Source organism: Equus caballus, chromosome X, assembly GCF_041296265.1.
Source record: "Equus caballus isolate H_3958 breed thoroughbred chromosome X, TB-T2T, whole genome shotgun sequence".
NCBI lineage: Eukaryota > Metazoa > Chordata > Mammalia > Perissodactyla > Equidae > Equus > Equus caballus.
Window position 1 is genome coordinate 131,571,043 of NC_091715.1, and position 19,444 is coordinate 131,590,486.

At 39.2% G+C, this 19,444-nt stretch overlaps 1 protein-coding gene across 11 annotated transcripts in view; it reads right to left on the reverse strand.

Annotated features, from left to right (window-relative positions):
* Positions 1–1,106: 1,106 nt before the first annotated feature.
* The window catches only part of FGF13 (fibroblast growth factor 13), a 488,885-nt gene continuing 470,547 nt past the window's right edge, over positions 1,107–19,444 (reverse strand). For all 11 annotated transcript variants that reach the window (XM_023634065.2, XM_023634068.2, XM_070258070.1 and 8 more), the window contains 2 exons: positions 3,806–4,004; positions 1,107–2,505 (listed from right to left, as the gene is read on the reverse strand). In XM_023634065.2, the coding sequence (XP_023489833.1) occupies positions 2,369–2,505; positions 3,806–4,004 (336 nt within the window). In that variant the 3' untranslated portion in view covers positions 1,107–2,368. The remainder of the gene's footprint in view (positions 2,506–3,805; positions 4,005–19,444) is intronic.

Here is a 19,444-nt window from a genome sequence, read left to right on the forward strand (position 1 = left end):
AGGTATCACCACTTGTAGGAAGGTTTTTGAGGACTATTTAATTGTTGATTTATTTAAACACCACTTTTTGTTAAAAACAACTTGAGGAAGATCAAAGAGAATTTTGGGAGTAAAGGATTCTTCTTGGCTATTTTGACCACTTCTTATTTATGTCAGGCTTCCCTGAGACACCAATGTATTGATTTCTTTATTACCAGCAGACCTACACTATTTCTGAACAACGAAAAAGGAAAAGCAGCAACCAAAATAGTCAATGACCAAACCTTAACGTCCTTGGAGCAAGAGGGAGACAATGCACTACTTTTCTCTACTGACTGAATAATAGGAGGCGGGGGTTGAGTGAGTCTACTCATGGCACATGGTACAAAGGCTCCTGAGTCCAAGTGCAGCAGGCAGCTTCACTTCATGCAGTTAGACATCAGAGCTCAGGCAGGGTGAGACAGAATGAGGGCTTAAGATGGAATTATAAGGTGGCTGGGCTGAGCTGGGTTGGGCTAGCAGTTCCTGCCGAATCTGGTCCAAACACCTTAGGAATGGGTAGCCTCCCCTCCATGCAAAAGCATGTTGCTTGGGGCTCCAGTAACTTTATCTGATGGATGCCCTGAGAAGCACCAGTCCATTGTGTTTTACCTGTTCCTCCACTCTTACCTTCATACATCGACTATTCTTGAAGCATGCATTGCCAGGCAATGGCAGCTTTCGGGAGCTAGTGAAAAGTCACTGACGTTAAAAATGTTTACATTTTCATTCAGCTCTTGGAGGTAGAAAGGACTTTAGATATTTAGCCCTGTCTCTTTCCTCTACCGAAAGAAATGAGCAACAGACAGGGGAAATGACAGTGTGAATGGCAGAGAGAATACTAGAAATAGGGCTCGTTTCTGCAATTCCATCACTGAATGGGGATGAGAATTTTTCTGCCCCAATATGAAGTCCAAGTACAATAATTAGTACAATAACCACACTTCAAAGAGTGTTCATGTTAATATGAATGTCTAGACTGTAGATGACCTGAGTGTAGTGACCTGATGCACGTAATTCAATGTTTAACTCCCGTTTCTATGACAGTTAATGGCACATAAAAGACACTGAATAAATACATTGAAGGATTTTTCGTTGAATGAATATAAAGAGTTTATTCGGTGCGTATTTGGGTATACAACAACAAATATTAAACAACTTTTTTTTTAACTTTTTTGTGCACAGGACAGAAAACTGCCTGTACATGCTATGTCCACTTTTGGAACACAGATTTTAACAATTATTAATGCACAAAATCTTACACATCATGCAACTCTATGCCAAGATTCCAACTTTCTTCCATGCAACAGATATAAAGATCTAAATGGAAACCTAGCTAAGTCTTAAACACTTTTCCAGAAGCAAGTATAAGTATATGTTGTTTAGGGGTAACCGGTCTGAACATTTCCTTGTACACAATATTCACGTGCCAAATACAACAACAGGAGGACTCATACATATACAGATAAGACATTTCTTATTTAACAACACAAAAGACAACATCACAGTTCCACAGTTCCTGTCTTTACACAAGAAGCCACAACAATAGTTTAACATGATAACACAAATGGAATTAAGAGAAATCTACACTTGAGGATAATCTTTTTTTTAAAGTAAATATTTACTGACGGGTTGACAAAACAACTCAATTTCTACGCACAAAGTACAGCACAAGAACTTGACCAGAATACTACAAATCTAAAAAAAACTGGTAAAATCACAAGAACACTGTTACCTTGAGCCTGAGATGCCAATTCAGATTCAACCCTGAATTTGGTTGATTTGGATTAAGTGACGCAGAGTCAATAGAACCATTGAATTTCATAAATCATAAAGTTGCACTATACCAAAGTAAATAATACATTTGAATCAAGCGTAGATAGAAAACATTAAGCCAAGAAAACAACACAGTTCACATAATTTTGTTTGCCCCTACAAAACATTTAAGCAGTTAATTTTATTTTGTTATGTTTTTCGTTTTTGAATAGCAATTGTGGTCTTTTAAATTTTCTTGGTTGGAGAACAAATTTTTATCAGCATTAGTGCTGTGAAATATTTTTGGTTTGTCATCCCCAAAGTATAGGTGAGATCATGAGAAAATTGGGCAGTCCTTCTCCCAGATTTAGTTCACTGATAATGCCTGGCATTCTTTTGCACAAGCTCTATCTAAGTTATGGGGCTTGAGTACGGATGATAAGAAGGTTTAACGGCAGACAGAATAGTGAATTCTGCCTGTTTGTTGGTAAACGTCATTGACAAATTTGAACTTTTGGGTGAAGGACTGCTAGAAGAATTCAACAGCACCTGGAGGTAAGGTTCTGTTACAGAGCCCTTGTTTTGCCCTCACTGGCTACGTTGATTCATTGTGGCTCATGGATTTGCCTCCATTCAGCACACCGGAGACACTTCTGCTCTTGGTTGGGGTCCCGCTTCCAGATCGGGAGAACTCCGTGAGATCGTGCAGCGACGGCTCCTTGTACATGGCCACTGAAAAGCACAGACAGATGGTGTAAAAGGCCTTCATATGCACACACCACACTGGCCCTAAACTTTTCTTCTGATTACTAGGCTTCCATGCTTTAAGCCAAACGTGAAAAATGCTGCTTTCAAGGACTCAGTAGAGAGTGGACTGAATCTAAGCAAAATCTAGCCTTGGTGCAGTAGCGTGTAAAGAGTTCTAATGCCAATTTCCATCACTTATGGTTATATATATGAGAGGATTAATGAGAAATGCATTTAATAAAGCTCTTAGAAGTTTAAATATGATGTACAGTATGCTGTGCAAGCCAAATATTAAAATTTAAACATTTGAAAATACTGATTTCTATCATACTTTAAAAAGAAACTCTCCAAGAGTCTGAGTATTAGCACAATTCTTAATGCAATAAATGCAAATTTCGTTACTGTTGTGCTGTAAATAACAGTACTAGCTTACACTCATGGAACATTTATACTGTGCTATATACTCTTCTAAGTGCTTCACACGCATTATTTCAATTAATCCACATACGCGTCCTCTGACGGAGGAACTCATACCCATATTTCACAGGTGAGCATCTTGAGGCACACACAGATCAATAACCTGCCCAAGACCATCCGGTTAGTAAAGGGTGAAGTTGGGATTTGAATCCAAGGAGTCTGGCTCCAGAAAATATGCTATTAAGCAGTGCACTGTTGATTTGATAGGGCAGTCTGCCCCTACTCTAAACCCTTCTTCTAGCCCCCGGTCGGTAACCTCTTAAAGGTCTTGCTCGGCTTTGCCCGTATTTTCTATCCCTTCTCCACCATGTCTTACTACTTCTAACATCCCTATCTTCTGCAGCCCATTCCTATCCCTCATCCTTTCTAATTTGCTACTGATCGGCTAATAATGACTGGAAAACAAAACAGTGAATGAAAACTGTTGGGAAAATATTGTTGGGCCTTAGAGAGGGCCTAAAGAGCTTTCTAATAAGTGTTAAATGTGGACACGTTTTAGCAACTGTGTTTCCGCCCAGGGACCATTTCAGCATAATGTGGGGTTTTTGGCTGTCCTGAGTTAGCAATTAAGCTACTTTCACATAAGTAAGGTGTTGCTCTATCACGATGTACTATGGAAAAATTAAAATCGGGAGATTAGATACTATTGTCAATGCTTTAATGTTTTTAAGTGTGGTAAAATGTTACTAAATTTTTGTATAAATGCTTTAATGTGGTAGAATGATGCTCCACTTTCAAAAGTGTGATAAAGGATTAATTGAAAGACTGATACTCATTTAATCCACAGCTCCTATAAGATCACGTTTACCTTTCAGTGGTTTGGGCAGAAAGTGGGCTGCAGGCTTGTTCTTCTTCACATGATTTCCTTTCATGATCTCTCCTTCTTTGTTCAGACCCAGATACCACCCTCGGCCTGACTGCTGCTGACGGTATATCATCGATGAATATGTCACGTAATAATTTTCAAACACTGATTCTTTGAATTTGCACTCAGGTGTGAAATGTTCCTACAAGAAAAGTAAATAAACCAAAGTTCAATATTTATAACTATGAATTTCATTGAGAACCATGTGGTATCGCCCTTCAGGCATTTAGGACATACTTCGTTAAAGCGTGTATCACCGGTGTTCAATTTTAATAGCATAAACTGCTATCATTGGAAACCAATACTATATATAACATTTCACATGATACTTTAGAAAAAGCCCTAAGTACAAGTGCTACTGATCAATAATGAGCTCTCTTTGTAATAAGGTAATGGAGAAATTAGAACCAGCCACATAAGTGTAGTGTATTGGACAAATACAGGAACCAAAGATCGAAAAGACAAGCATAAAGCAATCACATGAAGCTTTGTGCTCTTTCGGATTAAATATGAGAAAATAAACATTTGGTCCTTGCACTTAATTTTCATAGATTCTGCCATTACTATATACTATAATCTTCAATTGCCCAAGGCTGAAATCTTCGTTACAATGTTATAATGCTGGCTGCCTATATTTCTAAAGGGATGCCACAAAGAAAGGCTACCTTTTACTTTTAGGTAAACCAAATTGATTTTTTTTAGATATTGGACCTTGACTTAAAAAAGAAAAAAATTCCCTCCTCACCCCCATCCTTGCCTTACAGTAACAGTTACAGCAAATCAATATAGAAGCAAAGGATTTACAGTAATTCTACAAGCAGACACGAGAGAGAGTAGCTGGGGAGACTTTGAACCCTGCAATGTGATTTCCTGCCACATATTTGGCTATGTTTTCTTTGGACTTGCCCATATAAACGAAGGGTTCCTGACCCAACAGACTGTCTCAGAAGAAAACAAAAAGAAAGCCTTCTTTCAAGTTTTCTATATGCGTGTGTATGCAATAAATAGCTATTAAAAATGGTCATTTGTAAGTAAAATGAAATGAATAGCAGATTTTAATCTCTGAGTAATCCATAGAGTAGCAGAGGATTCACTTGGAGTCGAAGATAATGAGAAAAATGTGAACTGAGCTACATGTGACAGTGGCACCAAGGAAGCCATTAGTGTTTTGCTAATTTGCTGAGACATTATCAGGAATAACCTTTGATAAAACCCTAAACAATACTTTGTAAAATTATTGCACACTTTCTGGACACCGGGCTTCTCTGAACAGTGCCTCCATGGTCCTATCTTCCTTCATTTTCATATTAGGTATCATTCTGAGTAATGTACTACACCATCTGACCAACAGGATCTGAAATGCGCTGAGAGAGTCACTTCAGCAAAGAGGGACAGAATCCTCAAAAGAGGCAGCCTTTCTCTGAAAGTTACACAATTGAACAATTTTCTTCTCTTTTTTCTTGGCATCCACGAAATTCTGTTTCACTCAGTGATCTCACTGATTCCCCTCATCTGGCCTCCAGCGCGCACAGACTGTAGTCATCTTTGGGGGTCATCTCAGCCTAGGGGCACACTTCACAGATCCTCAGAAGATTCACACCAATTCAATCTACTCAAGAAGAAATGTACTTCTAAGGCAACTATCACATGGTAGGAACCAAAGCGTTCTACTTATGGGCTGTGAAAACTCCTCTTTGTAGGATTCTTTACATAGGGAAAGCCAAGGTATGCCTATAAAGAAATTTGACTAAAGGTCTCCACATTTCCTCTAGTGATGAGGACAATTGCGTAGAATGGTGCTGAAATTCTTTGGGAATTAAATCACCATTTGGAAAAAAGAACCTCATTCTTGGAGAGTGGATTTTATTTTCATGAAGAGTCAGAAACCATCTGAAAATAAATATGGTGAATAACATATATGATCAAGGCGAGCGATACTGTTTAGCCACATAAACATACCGTATGACTGACTACAAAACCAAGAGATGGGATCACTCTGTGCTCTAAGGCAGGTCCCCCAAAAGGGCTGCATTTCACTTCTTGTGTGACAGCAGCATTCATTCATTCATTCTTTTATACACATTTTCTGACAGTCCAGTATACGCCCCGGTGGTAGTAAAAATTCATAGGTAAATAAGATGTGGCTTTGGAAAGCTTACCATGTATTTGCAGAAGTCAGACATGTTCCTAAATGACCTGGACATATGTGTGCTGCCATTAAGTACAGAGAGGGAGGCATAAAGGAGGTGTTGTATGAGAACAGAGGAAGCCTGACTTAATTCGGATTGGGGGACTGGGGAGGGGTAGGCTTCACAGGGAGGGTGTTATTTGAGCTGAGCCTTAAAAGATGGGTAGGAATTCAAAACAGAAAAGGGGGAAGAAAAATATTCAAAGCATAGAGCCCCAGTTCCTCTCACCTTCACTTCTGTGTCCCGTCTTAGGAATTAGAGTCCACCATCCTGTCAACTGCTCACACTTAAAACAGGGGGCCTTGAAGCTCATCCACATGCTCTCCAGTCCATGACCTTTCCCTTCCATTCCCATTGCCACTGCTCTCGTTTGCACCCTTCTTACCTCTCCACTGGCCTGCTGTAATAACCTCTTGACTGCTCTCTCCTCTTCTGCTAGCAGATTTCCCTCCTAAAACAAACTTCTCTTCCTCAGGAACTTTTGATGGTTTTGCCTTTTGCTTACAGTCAAAACAACAACTTGATGTGGCATTTAAAATTCTCCACAATTTAGTCACTGCCGGGCCTTCTGTCTCATCTTCTAGCACAGAATCATGTGTGCCTCTGCACCTTTACAGATGCCATTAATGTCCTTTGTTTAGGATATCATTCTTATCTCTCTCTACCTACTGGCTGTGCTCTCATCCCTCAAGGTCTAGCTCCCATATGACTGCCTCTGGAATCATATATGATCTCTCCCAGTCAGAAGTGATTACATCCGTATTTGTGCTCCTGGAAACTTCATCTACATCTCTAGCTTGGCCCTGTGACTCAAGAGTGTGCTTGATTGGCTCCAGATGGCAGGAGACTTGTCTTATTTCTGAATTCACTTTTCACCCTCATAAATAACTTGTCATATTGCCTAGCACACAGTAGACCACTCGATTATTGTTCACAGGATTTGGATTTCAGAGGTTCAGATTTAAGTATTGGAAATTCCAGGATTCATAAGTATCAACTAATAAAGTCTTCAGGGAATTTCCTTAATACGATATAAGGAAATCAGTTGTATGTAGAAGGAAGCTGTCACCGCATGGGCAGATCCTGCATGCGTGATTTAGCATCTGTTAAGAATAACAGATACTACACAGATACTGGCACCTACGACATTAGGAGGAAAAACTTGGTAATTGTTACAACTATTGGAAAATGGCAAGGAAGGACTCAATGAACTGCATGCTCTGTCACATCCTGGCAATTTCTTAGTCATCACCACTAAATTTGGACTCAAAAACCCAGTAGAGAGGAAGAAAAACGAGGCCAAAAAAAGAATATTGAAGCAACTAAAGGAGTGTTCTGTTCTCTGTGTGTGACACTGTCATTTTATCCAGTGTTGGAATGAGTAGGCAGAAGAGGCTTGATTTTTATCAAATGTGGAAAAATGCGAACATCCCACCCAACATGGGAAGGGCCACCAAAGGGAAGAGGGGTGCAGTTGCATCTCTCTCTGTCTCAGCAGTGATTCATACAAATAATAGAAATTGATCTGACCTTAACCAGGGAAGCCCTATTCAGAGGATAGCAGGTTGACATATGGTGAGGAATCAATCTCCTTTGATTGACCTGGAGACAATTATTAGCGCTCTTGAAAAACGTACCATAGTGGCCTTGACACACAGTAGGTGCTAAATAGAAGCAGGAGTCACTGTGCTTTGTATTTAATATGCATTAGATAAATACCTGCTAACATAATAAATGAATGAATGAATTAAAAAGATGTGAAGCATTCCCTGCACAGTCACTAAGGAATTACTTGGCATGACTACAAAAGAAAAGGTCCTTTATATCTTCTAACCTTTTGTGCATTGATTTCTCTTCAAAGTTGTTTACCTCTCTTGCATATCTACATTTTTTTTCAGAGGAATAACGTCTTTCTAGTTCATGAAATAATCAACCTGTCTCTAAAATCTCTCTTCTATATCATTATCTCTATTCCCCTTAAAGTTCAAGGTTAGTTTTTTCGCAGTGAATATTGAACCTTTTTATCTAAGGAATCCATACCAGTTAGTTATAATGATCATATTTTGGGTAAGGAATGAAGAATACACATTTGCAGAACAAGCAGATCCAGGAGCAAAATCTAATACCCCTTTTTACCAATTTACTCACTATTAGGAGGGAAATGGTTCTTTGGAGGTTGAAATATCACTGACAAGAAGAAAACATTTGAAACCCTCAATATCAGGTCAATAGAACATATTGGAGAATGCTTACAGTCACAAATGGTAATGGTCTGCTACCCTTATCAAGGCATATTAGACCTCCACGCAGACTTTGAGAGGCAAGTGAAGAAGGCATTAATGCAATCAGTAATGTTGATTATATGCAACTAACTCCCAGATCCAATGGTGTGCCAGAAAACATTTTTGTTACAGAACAAAAGGCTTTGGACTCGTGTAATCTGCTATTCTCTATTAGGGTCAAAAGAAGCAACAGTGCCCTGGGTTGCCCCTGGCACCGAGGGCAAAGTATGGAGAGGGTGCAATACCTCTCTGGCCCCCTGGAGCTGGAGCCAGGTCAGAAAGGGCATGGGCTGTGATGGTGGCTTCCCTGAAGGGAACCGAGTGAGGGCAACGTCCCTCAGCAGGTGAGGTGCAGCTACATCCTCAGTAGCCATAACCAAAAAGGTGAGAGCTAAAAAATGTCTGTACATTATTTGTCATCTCAGTGCTCTAAACACATCTATGATACCAAAATACACACATCATGACTAAATGCCTTCCTGATTAAAAGAAGTAACTTGGCAAACATAGGCTTTAAGAGCAGATTTTTATACTGCTATTTTATACATTCTCTTTTCCCCCTGCTTTTGTATTTTCAGCTATGGTACCACTGATAGGGTGGCAGTGTTTCATTTGCATCTGTATCTCAGGAAGATGGGAAGTTTTGAGGATTGCCACGTATATTGTAAATGCTTCCTTTTAACACATTTCTCTCAAAAGAAGTATTTTTTAAATGGACTGCACTGATTCCCTTGGATCTTGAGAGAGCATCAGAGTCTATTGAGGTTGTCCATACATAAAATGGCAACACTAAGCCCGTTGACTGTTGACCAAAGCCTGTGACAACAGTATGGCACATTAAATATAACCTTTCCCATCTGTATATGCTATGCCAAGTGCACACATCCGTTGACATTTCTCAATGCATTTCATTGTATTCCCCCATAAAGTCTTGTAAAGTAGGCATCAGAGAACACAGAAACAAAAACAGTTTATAGATATATGAGTGGGCATTTAAAGAAACTCTAAACATTGAACCTAGTAAAACATGACTTCCTCTTTTCAGTAGGTTCTATAAACATATCATAACTAATCTCTCTCTCTCTTTAACCCTCTCACTTTCTTTTCTTCTACCTCCTCTCTTCTGGCCACATTTTCAGTAGCTAGATGATCCAATTAATTTAACAATTACTACCAATAGCAAGGGCTCGCTCTTCTAATTTTGAGCCATGTTCTGATGACAATTCATTTTCTAGACTTAAAGTTAGCAGGTGATTTAAGCTGGTCTGACTTGTGTGCATCAATTATTCCTCAGCCTAATGGAAAAATACACAGATTAAAATTAGATTTTCAACTTTGTTGAAAAACAAAAAAATAGAATTTTAAAGTATAAGTCATACCCATGGGGTGACAACGTAACTACCTATACTTTCTATATAGGCTTCCCCTCTATCAGTGATTTCAAAATTCAGGATTAATAATTATATTCAGGACTTTGATGTTCTCTCCCAGGGTATATCTGACGTGAATGAACTTCATTATTACTAAGATCAAAGCACAAGAAGGGAGAGGTTGGAGGAGAGGGAATCAATACTCATCCAGCGCACTGTAGCTAAGCAAAATGATTAATTCATGATAAACAGACTATTGTTTGTTCACTCAAATATCCTCTAGACTGTGAGATACCTGAGGGCAGCTCCTAGCATAGGCTGGCTTAAAGTCAATGATCAACACACATTTGATGAAATAAATGAAAGATGGAATACCATATGCAGAGAACTTGGAAGTTCCTTTGTACAGATCCAAAAAAGGGTTCAATGTGGCACTAAATGAAGAGAGGGCTGGAGTAGAGACTGACAAGTCAGAACTTGCCTGTGAGAGCAGAGAGAGTAGGTGATAGAAAGAGGAAAGCAGCCTACAGAGAAATTCAATTTAAAAAACTGGAGAGGGAGGGAGAGAGGAAAGGGAGAGGGAGGGGGAGAGGGAGGAAGAGAAGAGAGAACAATAAAGAAAAACAATGCTTAAGCTGCAAGAATAAAGAGATTTCCTGTTAATCAAGATATAGGCATTAAACGTCCACTCTTGGTCTTTGGGTCTGCAAATAGCTAAGCATTTCCATTAAATTCTATTAGCTTGATTTTTGTAAAATGGGAGGAAAAAACCCTACCAGTCCTGCTGACCTTACTGGATTGTTGTACAAGGATCCAATGAGATGATGTATGTGAAAGAAGTTCTGAAAATTGTGAAGCTCCATAAATATGAAATGTGGGATTAATTCCGATAATACAAGCCCAGGAAACCAGGGCAAAATAAATAAATTTTGTTTTCTTTTCAAGGTTCTTTTTCACTGTGGAATCAATTTACAAAGAAAGAGTCTGCCTATATGTGTTTTATTAACATGGAAGATATAAATTCTGGCCAAAATTAGGGCTGCACATGAATGACACTTTGTATTTTGTGGTCTCCTCCACGCTTGGTTCCCAGAAAACTGTTTTGCTCCCTTTCATTTCTCATTTCTGTCTGCAGTTGGCTGAAAAGGCTGCAGTGCCGCAAGCCACAGCATCGAAGAAATGCAGTACTTACGTACGGGCTTCACAAAATCCCCCACAACAAAATGACTCAAAAGAACACATGATAATTAGCAACCATTGGTAAAGGAACACAAATTATAATTAAGAATATGCACATGGACTAATTTCCCTCCCATGGTTACAATGAAATTTCTTCATAGCATTTTTATATTCCAAGATATTTAATAGATATTTTAATTTACCTTATGTTGACCCCATAAAATATGCTAGAACAGTATTGCTTTTTCTCCTCAATTATTCACAAACAAAAATGAAAAAATACATTAAGGACTCTGTCAACCAATGGCCTGTTTAAAGCAGAACTGGGATGCAGATATGACCATATTCCAGCCCCAGAGTTCGTTTAGTCTTTTGTATTGGCTTGTTCTGGATTTTCATATATTTCTGTAAAGCGGTCTCATGCAATGGATTACTCAAGCTGTCAAATTTTACAAAGCAATTTGTTTTATAAAACACATTGAAATAAGCTAGAAAAAAAGCAGGAGACAAAACAAAAAATAATGCATCCCTTACAGTGCCTAAGAGGAGTTATTTTTGTCATGATATTAAAATTACACGATCTAAAGGCCTCTCTCAGCTCCAAACCTGGTCAGCAAAGACATTTCGAAATGGAAGTAACTTGCTGAGATTTGTGACACAGGAGAGGGATGGGCCACAGGTCTCCAAGGCTAACTGGCCCAAGACGGTGTTAGCCTGACCCAAAGCTTGCAGAAGGAGATAAACTGTTGAGGCAATCCAATTAAGCAGTAGTAGACACACTTCATTTACATAAGATACGTTGCAGAGAGACTGTGACCATTACATTATTCATTAAATCTTACTACATTAAATCTCATTTTTTAACAAAAATCTGTGGAAAATTACTTCTTTTTGAAGTGAGGAACACTTCTCTGAAGTGAATAACTCCCTAAAACTTTTTTGTCTATTATGTATCTTAGCTCTGGATGTTGGCTTTCTTATAGCCAGGCTGACCTATGTGTCTTGAAATGGGAATCAAATAGCAGATATGATTTCTAAAAATAAACTTTCCTGGCTTTTTACTGGTTACTGGAATTAATTTGTGCCCACTGGATAAATATTCTCTGTTACTACTAGGATGTTTTCTAATTTGTGGCAGTATTCTTCTCTGTAATAACTTCAGAGTGGGATCTAAATCCATCTGCAAGAGAATGGCTTTGGAAGTATTTGTAGGCAGCGAGAGAATAAGCGTAGTAGGTTCTATCTTTTTAAATAGCTGTTGCAAGCTCCTGTCTGAAAATTCAAAGGCTGGGAACTCTGAAAACTTTTCAAAGAGATCCGACAAACTGTCACACAAAGGAGAAAGGTTCTTTCCTCGAAGATCAACTGAAAAAACTGGCAAGGCAGGGGGCCTATTAAAAATAAAATCATACCAAGGTGGGTTGCATAGCATGTTCTAGTACTTCGGGCAGTTTGAGGATCATAATTTTGTGTTGGATAGCGGTTGTGTTAAATTTGATAGGGCCTGTCTCTGTAAAAGAGAGTCACTTACAATAACCATGAGTCCACTCCTTCAAAGACTTTCCAAGGAAACTTCTTATCTTTTCTCTTGAACAGGTAGGAAAGCAACGCTAGACAACAGCGACTGCTCAAATGGAAGTCGCTAATGTGTGCTTTCCACTGCAAACCATAAAACCTGGAATCACAGGGCAAGGTGCAAAGGCCTCATCTATAAACCAAGAATGAGAAAGGTGTTGCAGAGGGGTATTGGACTGCCGCATCACATTACACCTGCAAATTACTTCTGAGGATAGGAAGTTGTAAAGAGAGTAATCTTTCCACAAAAAGAGTGCATTTCTACCCTCATTTGCCCCTTTAACGTAGCTAATGAGACAATGTTAGCAACAGTCACTTACCACAAGTCTAAATGGGGGAAGTCGATTCATTAAGACTCAAATGGAAGAATTCATTTTAAACTATTACTTAGTGAGAGCCTACTGCATGCCAAGCACTGTGGGAGGCCCCTTGGCATATACAATGATCTGATTCAATTTTGACAGCAGCTCTCAGTAGTAAGTTCAGAGTGGATCTACATCCCTCTGGCCTGAGAGAGGAGTCCTCCCACCTCACAAGTGAGAAAACCACAGGAAAGAAACCTTTAACAAGTCATTTCTTTATAAACTCAATTGCAAGTGTGCCTTTTCATCCAAATGGTAGTCACTGTGGGTCAACAGCTGTGATGTCAACTCTCTTCTAAATGTCCAGTTCCAACATTTGCTGAAGGTTTGGCCCCTCCTCCTATTTGAGTGCCCTGCCTCTTGGAATACTGAAGGGCTCTGTTCAAATCTGCCTCTTCCACCTTCCAGATTTCTGACTTTGGGCAACGTACCTGTGTTCTTGCATCTGTAAGAGGAGAACAGCACCATGTGCCTCCTAGGGAAGATTGCAGAGGGCATGGAACGCAGCTAGCACAGGTGTAAGTGCTCATTGACTATGGCATCCCTTCCCTCGCCTTAACTCCCAGTTTGTGAGATCTATAAGAAAGTGCAGCATCTCCCACCCCACTCCCAACTTGAAACTTGTATCAAAACTAGTGGTTGTTGATGGAAACAAATGGAGAAGAGAAGCATCTTTCCATTTCTGAGAGGGGTTCCTGTTACATATGAAATGTATGTGTGAGAATTGCTTTCAGCAGTGATTCCTGTTCAAGGGTAACAATACATGAGCTTTTAATTTGGGGCTTAAAATACCCTAAGATTCTAAAATCTGAATTACTATAATGTGTATTAGTGAACCCACAAGATATTAAAGAGATTTGCAAAATAATCCAGTATTAATGGGCCAAATGATATTTACATGTCTCAGTTTAATTACTATGCCACAAAAAGTACAACACTATTATCTCACTTCTTTTGTTCTAAATGACTGTTTTGCTAGTTCGACTTTCATAATGTAGGTTACTAATAACAACAATAATGAAACATCTAATAGAACCTTTCGTTTAAGCAGTGCCTACTTTTAAAGTTTTCTACAATTGCTTAAACAGTTATAGCATTCAAGTGACAGATAAGGGACAGTTTAATAATGATGATGATCACAAAGGTAATGATTATAATGATTTTGGTAGACCTGTTTTTTCCTCTTTAGAGAGCTTTTTTTTTCACAGTTGAAGAAATGGAGCAAAAGATGCTAATACACTGGACCTGGCTTTTACACTTTCTGCTGGAGAATGAATTCAGAACAGGGAAGCAGCTCCTTCTAGAGGAAGCTGGAATCAGTTTAAGGTAGCTGGTGCTGACATGTGAGAGGCCCCTATTTTAAGGCAACCTGATCTCTAAGACACTTCCTAACTGGTCCTGGGTTGCAGAAGGAAGGAAGGGCTTCAACACTGAGTACAAGCCAAGCTCACCAGCTCCCGGCCTGCTGCTTTCTCTACCATGCCAGGCAGCCCTCCGTTTATCTCACATAAACATGTTACTTTAACCTTCTCCTACATCATGCCATGAAAAGTTCATTCTTCTACTGCAAAATGTTCACGGCTGAATTTTAGCACATTTGGGTTTTTTTTCCTTTCTAGTGAAATTCTCTCTACTCTAGAAGTTTTTAAAGGGTGATCCAGAGCACATTTACTGAAACTAGGCTTCTGCCTTTTTAGGTACAGATGTGGGTAGCAGGTAAGGAGAAATATAAATCAACCCAAACAGACTCGCGTGTGTATGTGTGCCTGTCTGCTCAAGACAGAGAGAGACAGAGGGACAGAGGGATGGCAGGAGGGGGGTACAAAGAGATAAAGGAAGACAAGAGGAAGTGAAAACAGAGAAAGTAAATGTGATGATTTGTTTTTCCCAATTTCATAATCCTGGGGCCTTTGAGAAACGCCTACCATCCCACTGTCCCCGTGGCCAAGGGTTTAATGGGGAAGGTAAAAAACTAAGTCTGCCTCTCTCATCTGTTGGAGAAAATTTCTATTTCCTGTCCAAACTCCCAGTTGTGCTCAGAGCTCAGGGTAAAATCTGAGAGGCCGCCCAGCGCAGGTAACGTTTTTCTGTACATTAGTATTTATGGAGGAGCCTGACAGACAGAGGAGTAAACCTTCCTGGAGATTTTCCTTAGCGTAATGCACATCTATCTCTGAAGGAAAAAAAAAGAAATCCAGGTCTCATGAGAAACTCAGGATCAGTGCAAAGAAGTCCTGTGAAAGTTCATTAAAATAAGACACTTTGAAATACGAAGGTTGCTATCGTAAAGTGAATTATATTTTCATAAGAGAAATGTAATGCTTAGATGTCGCAGTAAACAAGACAATGGTTCTCTATTTAGACCAAACTGCCCCCACCTGTGATGTCGTTTATTATCATCATCACCTTATATTATGGTTATGTAGAAACCACCGCAGTGAAGCCTGAATTCTAAAAATGCAGTGCTTTATAGGTGTGTTGAGATCAAGTATCCAGCTACAATTCCTAAATGAGCTTTCAATAGCTTAGTTTAAATTAAATTTGGTTTGTTCTGTATTTCCCAAAATACTGCAACAATTTTAAATTAATTTTTTAAAAAGGGTTTTGATGACATTAAATTTTGAAATAGGCAAATTACAGTTATCAAAATACGCAATTTAAATTTTCACATATTTGTTACCTAAGTATTACCATAGTTGAAAACACAATGCAAGAATATAATATAAACTGGGACTATATGAAAATGATTAATACTTCAGAAGCTTTGCACAACCATGACCTATTTGGAATAATTTCCAGCTTTCATTTTCAACAGTGTAGACTGTTATGGCATTTGCATGAGAATGCAAAATGCATAAATTATCCCTGCAGGGAACACTTAAAACTTAAGGTAATTATACAGCATCGAAGTGGTTCCAAAGAACTCAAACAAAATAACAAATAATTCAAGAGGAACCCTTTAAAATGATTATTATTCTGCGTTACCAATGACCTTGATCACCAAAACTGCCTCTCGTTACAATCATATTCACATTATCAATTCTTACTTTGTTCTTTTACCATCAAGCTCTTACACAGCTGGCCCTGAAAATTTGCATGCCGTAAAAGCTGCAGTAGACAGCTAGTCAAGACGAATTCTCCAGTTATATTCATGCTGTGAACAGAACCATAACACTCCCTTAATATATCTTATCATTGCACTTTTATACTAAACATGCATCCAAATCAAGTCCTATTTTTTACATTCCTCCTGTTCAAAATCTTTTAATGGCTCCCTGCTGCCTACAGGAGAAAATCCAAACTCGCTGGTCTGGTGTTCAAGGCCTTCCCCAATCCTGCACATGTTCTCCTACAACTCTAGCATAGAATTCTTCAACTCAAGCCAGACTGGAGAAATAAGGCCAGGACCAAAACTAGCAGAGATTTTTCTTATGAATGGAAAAATATTTCCTCCAAACCAATTACTGAGCTTCAGAGGCTGGAATTTTCACTGTGATTAGAGAGAGTTACTGGGTCACAGAGAATAATAACTAATCTTTCCCAAGTTGCTTTCTTAAGCTCTGCATTATTATTATTTCTTTTAATTCGAAAGAATGACTTCTTGAACATCCAAGCTGCTGCATGTCATGGGTCCCCACACTGTGATTTAGCAGTGTGCGTGTGCAAGAGGCTGCCACCAGGTATGCAATTCTTTGGGGGCCACTTCCTAATAATTGGCAGCTCTTCTTTTCACAGCATACAGAGGAAAAAGAGTCAAACGTCAGGATGTCAGAAACCTCCAGGCTCAGCTTCAGCCGGAATGCAAAAGCACTTTAGAATTGATTATTTTTGAAGACTGTTCGCAGCATCAAGGAAGAGAGTAATGAAATTGTATCTGAACAGAAGGAAGCTAAATTATTTATCTCATACTAATTTTTACCAGATGGCTGGTGATAAAAAATCTACACATAAATATGCTGTATATATTACTTTAAAGATAATCAAGGGGGCTAAAACTTTAAATGTTCATAATATATTCGTATCTAGTTTCATGGCTCATATTGATCCCGTACAAAGGTTATTCTAAGAACCTGTGATTGGTAGATGATAAATTGTATCACCAACTCATCATAAGTTACATCATCTATTCATGACTCGCATCAGCAGTTGGATTACTTCTCTTTTTTTAACCTCTCAGATAGAATAAATTTGGGATATTGCCACATGATGGTGCCTACTACGTCCCTCAGCATCAGGAGGGTACAAACAACACTCCTTCCCCAAGAGAAAGAGAAGGATGTGGCCCTTCAGGGGAATCACAGTCCTCAGAATTAAACTCCCTCACTTAGCTTCAGGCAGAACCTGCTAAATGCTGACTTCCGACTTAAAGTCAGTTGATGGAAAGGGGATGATGGTAAGGGAGACAGGGTGTACCAGATGTACATCCTTTTCCTTTGCTGTCCAAGTTTTGTCTCCAGGGAGAGGGTTGTGTGGGTTCAACACCCAGTTCTTCCCTCCCCCGCCCTGTCATGGATCCATCTTCTCTTTGCTCTGAAGCCCACCCTTGGAAAAAGGAGACATGGACTTGTTCTTTGGTTGACTCTCAAACGCCAATTATTCAGGCAAGGAGAGAAGACATTTAATTACATGTGCTGGTTCATATCAAACAAAACATTTTCAGATGAGTCTAGCTATTCGATACTGTTCTCTAGGTAAAGCAGGTAAAAATTCTGGCTCCAGAAAGGAATTGGTTTGTGGACAGAATCACAATGTGTCATTTGCCTAGCGAGTCCCAGCTTCTACGAACAACATCTTTACATAATGTTTATTATTTTGCAGAATGTGCAGTATCATCTCTGGTTGACTTAGAAGACAGATCATTTTCTATACCATTTTGGGGGGCTTACACTCATTCAAGTCAACAGAAATTTCTTGAGTGCCTATCACATGCACTATTTTTCCTAAAGTACATGTTGACACTCATGCTGGTCAGCACGTTGGGAACAGCAGATGCGTTCCTCAGACAATTGTCTAAAGAGCACTTCCTGAGCTGCAGCCAGGACTCATGCAGCGCCCCAAAGTGTGTTCTTACGGTGAGGGACAACAGATCAAAACTGAGTTCCACAGTCTACAGTGGCCAAGCAAGAGACAGACCTACTGTGGATGCATATCTCTGTACTATGATAACCTGATGGAGCCTTTATTCCATTCAAAAGAATTCATTTGGTAATTTCATCTGTTATAGTTAAGTGTTCTCCTGTCATCATCAGCAGCAGCTAAGCACTTACCGATCTCTGAAAAAAAGTGTAACTATCCTAGGTCAAGGTACAGAGTAGAATGGAAACAGCTTATGTTGAAACCTAAAAACAGATCCTTCAGAATCACACCAGAATGACCAAAGTTGCCACTGTGATAATAGCTAGAAGAACATAAAAGCAGTACATTCTATGACTAGCCAAACACAAGTCAATTTAATTATACTGAACTAGAAGTGATACTGTACACTAGGTGCCAATACAAGATAATAAAGCTCCATTTTTAAATCACCTTTCTGCATGGTGAGATCACTAGTACTCCAATCCCCAGAACCAATATGCTATAAACACACTTTGGTGTCACTGAAGTTATACTTTCTGCAGTTCCAATCTATTGAGCGAATGTTTACAGAAGTCAGACATTTGGTGAAAATCATAGGAAAAAGGAATGAACAGGGGGCTGTAAGCTAAGTGACCCGAATAAACAACAGTATAAATACTTTGAGTAAACATTAACAGTGTTTCAAACCTCATAGCTTTGGGGGCAGCTCCATAGGCCATGCCCAATTGTCAGGGACTTTGCTAATTTTCTAGCATTAGAAAGAAACAAGAGGAAACAAATTAAACAGGTGTGAAGCCATCAGAACTGTGGTGTTTGTGTGCAAGCACATCGAATTACCTGTGCAACTCCAATGAGAAAGCAAACAGATGGGTGTGCAAACAGCAACCAGTCAGTGGAGGACAGACATACACACAAAGCCAGTGTGAGAACTGCTGCAGATAACATATTTGTCTTCTTAGCAACATTAACTCTCTGTTCTTCTAAATAGTTTTAATGTTTATCCACAGTTACTTACTGTATTTTGAGTAAGAAATAATGGGTTCGATTTCCCCTGAGCCTGAGTCGCACCTGGTAGTAAATTAGGTGCTTAGGAAGGTGCATTACTTCCTTAAGGCCACTGAGCCATCACTTAAGGCATAATATGCTTGCTTTGGTTTATGATGATGCTACTGACTCACTTCAGTGGGAGTTGTTTTTCCTGCACTGCTGATGGCTGAGTTAAATGAACATACTCGGTTTTTTTCTCCTTGCAGTACGGATGGGATGGCCTGAGCTAATTACACATTCTTGCTAATTCCATTGTGACCCACAGAGCAAATGCCTACGATGTTTGGTTAAAGTCTGAGGTTCATTCTGTAGCTGTGGAACAAAGCAAAATCAATGAGGGATGCGGCAGATTGTGGACTCTTTGATAGCATTCGCTAATTGACTGTGTTAGCTGGCCACTAGTGCCATAAAAGCCATACTTGTAGTAAAACATTAATTTACAACATAAGACAAATCACGTTACTCCTCTATTCAACACTCTCCAACAGCTTCCCATCTTAGT